Source organism: Dermacentor andersoni, chromosome 1, assembly GCF_023375885.2.
Source record: "Dermacentor andersoni chromosome 1, qqDerAnde1_hic_scaffold, whole genome shotgun sequence".
Classification (NCBI taxonomy): Eukaryota; Metazoa; Arthropoda; class Arachnida; order Ixodida; family Ixodidae; genus Dermacentor; species Dermacentor andersoni.
Window position 1 is genome coordinate 318,055,604 of NC_092814.1, and position 9,054 is coordinate 318,064,657.

The 9,054-nt window shown below is 49.5% G+C and overlaps 1 protein-coding gene across 1 annotated transcript; it reads left to right on the forward strand.

Moving 5' to 3' along the window:
• The first annotated feature begins 297 nt into the window (after positions 1 to 297).
• LOC126548411 (uncharacterized) lies at positions 298 to 2,451 on the forward strand. The gene has a single exon (XM_050196549.2). The coding sequence runs from the start codon at positions 298 to 300 to the stop codon at positions 2,449 to 2,451; it is 2,154 nt and encodes a 717-aa protein (XP_050052506.1).
• The last annotated feature ends 6,603 nt before the right edge of the window (positions 2,452 to 9,054 follow it).

A 9,054-nucleotide genomic window follows, 5' to 3' on the forward strand; every position in this document is an offset into this window, starting at 1 on the left:
TGGAAATTTTGCTGTACAACCAAAGCCAATTTGAATCACATCATGTGGGGGTACCATAAGCACCTCCCACCCTTGTTCCTACGTAAATTAATAGGCAGCGAAGAGCAGGGGGAGGCTGCCTTGCGATTCTCCAGGCGCGGTATCGTGGGCCCATTGAGAAGGTTGCGAGGGACTATCATGCGTAGAGCCCCCCCCCCCCCCCCCCCCTTCTATCCGTTTTCCCCTTTCCTTCAAAAAAGAAAAAAAAAGTTTTCTGCCCTGCCCTCCCCCTCTCCCACCACCACCACGACGACGTCAATGCAGTATAAGCCCCACTACCTGGAAGAATCGGAGCTTTACCCAAATTCCATCATCGGGTTTCGGAAGAAGCTCGGGACGCAAGACGCCATGATCTTACTGAAGAACGAGATCATCGACGATACGACGGGCACCAAGGACAACAGAGCCATCCTCGGGCTGGACTTGCAGAGCGCCTTCTATAAAGTGAGGCACTTGGCTATCCTGGCCCAAGTATCCAGACTAAACATGGGCAGAAGGACATACCAGTACATCAAAGACTTCCTGACGGAACGGACCACCGAAATCTGCGCGGGAGACCTGCAGCTCGAAGAGAAGAAGCTGGAAAGCGTCGGAACTCCGCAGGGCTCGGTGATCTCCCCGCTTCTCTTCAACCTCGTGATGGTCGGGGTGGCCAACCGGCTAGAAAGAGTAGCGGGAGTCCGAGACACCATCTACGCCGACGACGTTACGCTATGGGTACCGGGAGGAAGCGACGGACACATCGAGACAACGCTGCATGAAGCGGTCAACGCCATCGAGGAGCAGCTGGGCGGGTCTGGACTCGTTTGCTCTCCGGCCAAGTCAGAACTGCTGGTGATTCCACCGACAGGAGCGGGCAGGAAAAGAAAGAATATGGAAGTCGAGTACGAGCAGCCCAAGATCACGGTCAAGACAGCGGGAGGACAAGTAATACCGGAGGTCGAGAAGATTCGAGTGCTCGGGCTGCTCATCCAGCGAAACCGAGTCAACGGTGAAACGGTCAACAAGCTCGCGGCCAAACCGGCCGCGGCAATGAGACTTATCAAGAGGGTGTCCAACAGAAGAGCGGGGATGAAGGAGGAGAGCCTGACTAGGCTCGTTCAATCCTTCGCAGTTAGCCACATAACGTACGTGGCCGCTTTCCACAACTGGAGGCCGAGGGAATGTAACAAGATAGACGCCACCATACGCAAGGCGTATAGGGCGGCACTCGGCCTCCTCGGGAGCACGAGCACCGAAAAATTCATGGCGCTGGGAGTCCACAACACGCTGGACGAAATAGCCAAAGTACAGAGAACGGCGCAACTCGAGCGTCTCTCTGAAACGAGAACCGGAAGAAAGATAATGCGGGACCTTGGCCTCGAGCCGAGGGAAGGCGAGCAGCAGAAAGACGTACCTATACCGGATAGCATCAACAGAAAGCTCAGGGTCTGCCCGATCCCGAGGAACGTGAACCCCGAGCATAACAAGGAGCGGAGGTTGGCGAGGGCCAGGGCTCTCGTGGACCTCCACGCCAGAAAAGAAGGCGCCATCTACGTGGACGCGGCGGAGTACCGAGGGAGCAGCGACGCATACGCGGTGGTGGCTGTCGGGGCATCGACGGGTGCAACGAAGACCGCGGCGAGCGTCCGGACTCGAGAGGCGCACCGGGCGATGGAGGTGGCCATCGCCTTGGCCGTCTCCGACCCCGCATGCACTACAGTGTTGTGTGATTCTAGAACGGCAGTGAAGAACTACGCCAAGGGTAGGGTATGTAGTGAGGCTGCGCGCATACTGCGCAAGGCCGAAGACATCGGACGCAAAAGCGCTGTGGTGATCAAGTGGTTTCCGGCCCACATGGGTAGTGACGTGTCGGAACGCGGGAACGTGAACCACAACGAGACGGCCAACTCGGCCGCGCGAGGACTAACCAACCGCGCAGCTGCAAGTACGGCCGACTCGGAGTGTTGGTCGCGGTGCAGTGCCAAGGACAAGATGACCACCTTCAACGAAATAGTGAAGTGGTACAGACTTAACAGACAGACTATGCCGGCACCTCACCCGAGGCTTACCCGGAAGGAGGCATTGTTACACAGGCAATTACAGACGGGGTCCCTGCTCACCCCGGTGCTAGCTAAACACGTGTGTCCGAGCGTGTACGCGAGTGACGTGTGTAGACTGTGCGCTAAGGAGAGAGACACCGCGGCTCACATCCTTTGGGACTGTAGTATAAATCCACGAGAAGCCAGCGAGAAAACGACGATCCCGCCGCAGCTAGAGGCTGCAACGAGGAGATATGACCAAGATACACAACTCAAGGCCGTCCAGCAAGTCTCGGCAGCTCTAGAGAGGCAGCGACCTCGCGAAACCGAGGAGAAGGGGGGCAGCACCCCGAGGAAGGGGGCGGCGGCCCTCTCGGATCCGTGGAAGTAGCGAGGAACCAAGACCTCGAGGAGCACAATGCACGAGACTGACGTAGTGGCCGGGTCGCGGTAAATGCTTGTCCTCCCTGCGTGGAGGGAGCCTAACCGACTCTGCAGGCATTTTCATTAAAGTTGTTCTCTCTCTCTCTCTTACGAGAGAGCAATAAGCGCAAGTGCAAGATATTTGTAGGTGGATTAAGAGCTCTCCTTATCGAAATGACGAGCATACCCAAAAGTCTTTGCCTGAAACTGGCGAGTTTTTATATTCCCTTGCATGTCATGAATTACAACTGAAAGAAATCACGGATGCATGCTCCGAGCTACGCACAGGGTTAATTACGTCAAGTGAAGAAACGGTATCAAGCTCACCTGCTGGCACAGTTTAACACAAGTTAAAAAAAAAAATGTGCAGAACGTATGCACTGTGGGAATCGACGTAAGCGAAGGTTTCTGTGGTGGATGCTTTGATTGATAATAATTAGCAGTAATCTTTACGGTTAAGAGTAATTTCTTCGACGTTCAGTCCAACACGAGATGTGTGAGTTGATGTTAAACATTACCATGCGGGCACCGGTGCTGTTTTTCTGCTTAGTACACAGAACACGCATGGAGAGCTGTTTGCTTGAGCCGTTGTACTGCGCCATATCCTCCGTAAAGGTTAGCTTTGTCATTGCCTCACACGGAAAATAGCATAGTGGCAGAAGTGTTAAACGGTATTTGAATTATGGGGCTGTACCTGCAAAAACCATTATCGGATTATGAGGCACGCCTCAGTGGCAAACTCGGAAGTAATTTTGACCCCGTAGAATCTTTAATGTGCCCTTTAACCTTAGTGCGCGAGCGTATCTTCTATCACCTCCGTGGAAATACGGCTGCCACGGTCGGGTTGGACCCCGCGATCTTGCACAATGTCATAGGCGCACAGCTGCGGAGGCGGGCACAGAAGTGTTGATTTCACGTGCGACCGTTTCCGTAGTTCCGTCCCGACGCCACAGCACCTTATTGCGGCTTTGCGTCAGTACGCCGTGTGTCATTTGTCCGCTTGACATATTTGCGTGGTGTTTAGTTTTCAGAAGTAGGAGAAACCGTGCCGGACCTTGAACCTCAACTTACCAGTTTGCCCGCAGCTGCTGTCGTGTGAAGTAGTAGCGCTTCCTCGCCTTCTCACTTCGCCTTTTCCCTCTCCCACCCGCCCCCCATATATATACGTATATATGGGTACCGCGAGCGAAGAGTGTCAACGCAGTCATTCACTCATTTCGCGGCTGCGTCGGTTCTACCAATACCACCTGGAAGAAGTTAACGTCGAAGCACTGCCTGATGTCTGCGACCCTACGTCATCGAATGGAGCCGATCCAAATAACGCCCCTCACTTTGGCTACAGCCTACGGAACGAATACAGCGTATCTGAGCTACCATAGTTTAACACTCAAAGGCGGGTGGGACTTGGAATTACAATAATAATAATAATAATAATAATAATAATAATAATAATAATAATAATAATAATAATAATAATAATCTGGGTAATCATATTGTTCTTTTACTTCATCTTCACAACAATTACCCCGTCAGAACTTGCCGTCCGCATGTCCCTCTTAGGTGTGAGCCATTCGAACACATTTATCTGTATGCATGAGAGTATGTGTTCGTATTTTGCGGGTATCCCCCAAGCAATCCTTAAAGAAGGAAGACTGAATCCTGGCGCCTTTAGAAGGACTACGTTTCGAGCACAGCGGCATGAAATTCCAGCGAGCCCTGTGATTCTGTGGATTAGATTAGATTGCAGGATATTACAGCCGAGCACACGAACAAAACCACTTGTCTGCTCTGGCCACATGTAACGAAGCAGGCTTGTCGAGATAACGTCGTAGCTTTTGAACGGAATACTTATGAAATAAATGTTGAAGCACAGTGAGAAATAGTGCCAGGGCTCCTTCAATTTCGCCAATTACCATCGCCCGCACATAGCATGCTCAAGGAATGAAGATAGCAACGTATTTCGATCGCAATAAACTGTATTTTAAACTCATATAACGATACTACTTTCAAACAAATACACCGAAAAAAACATAAAATGTTACGAAAAAAAAGTGCACCCACGCCCGGCAAGGGGCGCCACAGTTTCGTTGCACAATCGTCGCGGGATAGCGACACGGCGACTAGCTCGCAGCGGTTGCTGGGGGCGTCCTCACCAAGCCTTGCGCAAAGTGACCATACTGTGAACGCAGTGGAGGCGGCAGTGCACTAGGATACGCCTAGTGTGGTCATCGCGCCAGTGAACCGAGTGCACTTTGATGTCGCTGGTCACGTGGTCAGCAGAGAACGCACGGTCAGCGACTCAGCTTGTATAATCGCAGGTGAGGTGGCGGTAAGGCCGCCTGCAGAGCTTGGGGCTGTTGTGCCGCTGCAGCTGTGACAAGGTGCAGAAGAGCAGACGGCAGCCACACGTGCGGCGACGCAGGAGACGACGGGCGACTCCTGTCGGGATTGTCGCACGGCCTTCTAATCTGTTCTCGGCAAACCTGATGGAATAAAGAAAAAGATGTAATTGTGTGTGATTCAGTCACGAGGAGAGTCAATGTCCTCTTAGCAAACGAAAAATTTTAAGAATTGTTACAGCAGGTGAACAAATACTCTATCGAGGTAAACAACATTTTGATTGTTTGAGTTTGTGTGAAGCTGCTAATGATGTGTTCTGCGCAGTTAATCGAATATAGTGCAAAACAGCGATCTTTTCAATGTCTTTAGAACGAGTAAAGGACAGATTTATCTTTTACACATCTGGGAAAGATGGTTTGTCTATATGAAGGAGCTCTCCCAAAGGAATAGTTACGTGCTGACGAAGCTTTCGAGAGCGTAACTGTAGCAGATAAGACGTTGCTTGCAATGCACAACAGCAGCATACGCGAACATGGATGCGTACGTATACTATTCGAATTACTTCAACTACTCTCTCACGTAACCGTAAACGGGGAAATAAAACGCTATGTCTAATGCTGTCTGCGATATGTATAACGTATTTGCAGTGGAAGTGAAATAGGCATTGTAGAGCTTTGCGGACATGGAAACTCAGTCGTCGGAAGCAGGCAAGGTGGAGGAAGGCTCACGCAAGAGGAAATTGTCATCCACCTGAAATTTCGGATATTTTTCACAATTAAGAAAAGTGGAAGCTAAATAAAAATTCGCTTTCTGAAATCTCGTTTTCACTGTTCCTTATAAGTTCAACTGTAGTATGACGCTTTAAAGGAGACCCTTCACCATTCTTCAGAAACAAAAGTTCTCAGCTTATGACAAATTTGTCCCGGTCCGAAGAGATCGACCTCGGGATCAACGCCTTTCATTGGCGGTCTTTCTACCGTCTGAGTTAAAGAGGAAGTTAGCAGATCGCAGCAGGAAGTTGAATTAATCGACATCTCCAAGCACGTGGACACAGATCATGGGAAATCAGTTGTACTGGAGCGCGCAAGGTGGAGGAAGGTTCATGAAAGGAAAATTGTCATTCACCCAAATCAATGTGTCTCGACTTGTCGATTGATTAGCCTTCGTGCTGCGTGCACTTAAGCTGGACTTCTGGTTATCTCAGATGGTGGAAGGACCACCCCGGAAATGCGTCGATACTGGCTTTATTCCGCGAACCTGGACGAATTTTTCTTGAATTGCGAAGCTTTCTTTTATGGGCAGCTCATCTGGACACGTAGCAGCCAGCATCCCAAACGGCCGCTGGGCGAAGCTTGCACGTTTTCTTGAGAGTGAGTGGGTTTCTCACGAATACCTGAAGTATAGGACAATATTGGAAAAGGCAGGTGGCAGAGACATTCTAGAAAACAAGTCACACGAGACAAATGCAGTGATTAGGCTGTGGAAAGCTGGAAGTTTCTTCCCACAGGGGTTAAACATCCAGCTTTGGAACCATGTGGAAATCACGAAACGTTTGTCTCGACTTTCGAGACAAAAACAATCACTGTAATAAAACTAGGGCAGCTGTCGATATAGGCGGTAAATTGTCATCATCATAATCGTAATCATCATCATCATCAGCCTTTTTATATCCACTGCAGGATGAAGGCCTCTCCCTGCGATCTCCAATTACCCCTGTCCTGCGCCAACCGATTCCACTAGCGCCCGCGAATTTCCAAATTTCATCGCTCGACCTACTCTTCTGTCGTCCTCGACTGCGTTTGTCTTGTCTTAGTACCTATTCTGTAACCCTAACGGTACAACGGTTATCTAAACTTCGCATTACATGACCTGCCCAGCTCTATTCTTTACTCTTGATGTCAATTAGAATATCGTAAATACCCGTTTGCTCTCTGATCCAAACCGCTCTCTTTCCGTCTCTTGACGTTATGCCTAGCAATCTTCCTTCCATCGCTCTTTGCGCGGTCCTCAACTTGTTCTCAAGCTTCTTTGTCAGTCTCCAAGTCTCTGCCCCATATGTCAGCACTGGTAAAATGCACTGATTGTACAGCCGTCAGCCCGCTTAACACGAACGCTCCGCAGCGTGGCCGGACCGGCTTGGACTGACGCCAACGCCGAGAAGTGATGTGCTCTGCTATATCGGTATGTTTGCGGCGGCTTACGATAGCTGCAGCGCAGCTCGATGTGACTGCTCGTCTTGTCTTTCGTTTGTGCCTGACCGGCGGCGAGAGTGCGCTCACTTGACATGTCCGTCTCGCTCGTGCCTGCGGTCTCACGCGCGTCGAGAAAGGACGTTGCGGTTTGCTTATATCGGCAATGCGAAATAGCGGGCGACAGCTCGCGCGTATTTCGGGTTTGGCCGCAAAGCTGGTGCTTTAACGAAATTATAAATAGGAAAAGGAGAGCAAACGCAGGTTTATGGCGTTTTTAAAGGGTGGACAATAAATAGATCTGCGAATCCGGTGGTATAGTTGTTGATGTTCTTCTTTTCTTATATTCTCTGATAGCGCGCATCGGAGTGCTCTCGCAGGCTAGTTTCTGGCTTCCTGTTTAGTTCACGATGCATTGAAGATTCAGTGTCAGGGCGTAAGAGCTGCGCGTGTCCTGAGGAATACGCGTGGATGCGATGCAAACTAAACTTTTAATGTCTAGTTAATGGCGAAAAGCGCTAAGTGGCTTCTTTTTATGTAACCAGAAAGACTCTGGTCATAGATCCAATGTACCGAAAGGTAGCATATTATAGCTTATAACTGCATATAAGGTAACTCGACGCCCCCGTCGCATCTTGGTTAGTTAAACAGCGGGTTCCCGATCTTATTCACAGAGTGTTGCTTGACACTGTGCAATTCGCGTATCCTATATGGTTCTTTCGCTAGTTTTCAAAAAGGCAAACTGCAGATAAAATTTTAAATGCCTGTATGTTCTTATTGAAAAGAGATTCGGCAGAGGCAGTCAAGACTGCTTACGTATGGCAATGCGAAAACATGTAGCCTGGTGATACTATGAGATCACCAGGATATCACCTATGATAGCCTGGTGCTACTCATTTAGAATCAACGTAGCCAAGATGAAACTTCGTTGCGGCTGGATTTTAAACGGGACGTAGAGTGTCATGTGGTTTTGAATACTTTAGTTTCGAAGCGACCTCGACGCTTCGGGCGGTACGGACTGTGAGTCAGGGCTAAGCTTTCCATCGGCATCCAGATGTATATATCTGCACGAGGGACTGGCTACTCAGCTGAGTTTCTGGATTTTTCTGAAGACTAATGAAAGGGAAAATCAGTTACGCAATAGTTCGTATGCCTCCTAAGAGAACAAAATAACAGTTTGTGTCGCATTCTCCTGGGTGGCGCGTTTTCTTCCACTTTCTACTGTCTTCAGTGCACCCACCTTATACGCTGTGCATGTGGCTGTTGACATCGCGAAGGCGATGTCAGCCAATGCACATCACCTAGGCTGACAAACCCTTAAGGGTTTCCTTTATCGCTTCGTTCTACAGTCGGGTGGCTAACAAGTTTGCTTTTCTTTCGCTCCTTTGAGGACAGAATGAGAATGGCTCGTGGATTCCACAAGGCGGTACTTTTTCTTTAGCACCATGCTTGACCACCATATGGTCTAGCGAGTGGTCTCACGGAAGTCTAGAGATTGCGAGGCAAAAGTGGCTACAGCGACTTTGGGCTTTCGCGTATTATATACACGGCAGACCGACAACGTGCTGCAACACATTTTCTCCGTCGCTTCATTCTTAAGTTGGCGTACTTGTTTGTTTTCTTTTCGAAATATTTACATATCAGTTGTAGGCTTATGGTATTTCTAAAATAAAAATAAGTTAAGGGGAGTTACGTGCCAGAACAACGACCGTATTATGAGGCATGCCCTATGGTGGAGCACTCCGGAAATTTGGAACGCGTGGGTTTCTTTCACGTGCACGTAAATCTAGGTACCCGCGGGTGTTTTCGCATTTCGCCCCTGTCGAAATGCGTCCGCCGTGGCCGGGATTCGATCCCACAACCTCATGCTTAGCAGCCCAGCACCGTAGCCGCAAAGCAATTACGGCGAGTGTATCGTACTTATTTTTCTGATCCTCCACGCTTTTATCTATAACACGTAATTTCGTACGAACTTTCTCGCATCTATTACTCCCGTTATATTGTGCCTTTTTTATGGTAGATGTATATGGGTCAGGTGTTCA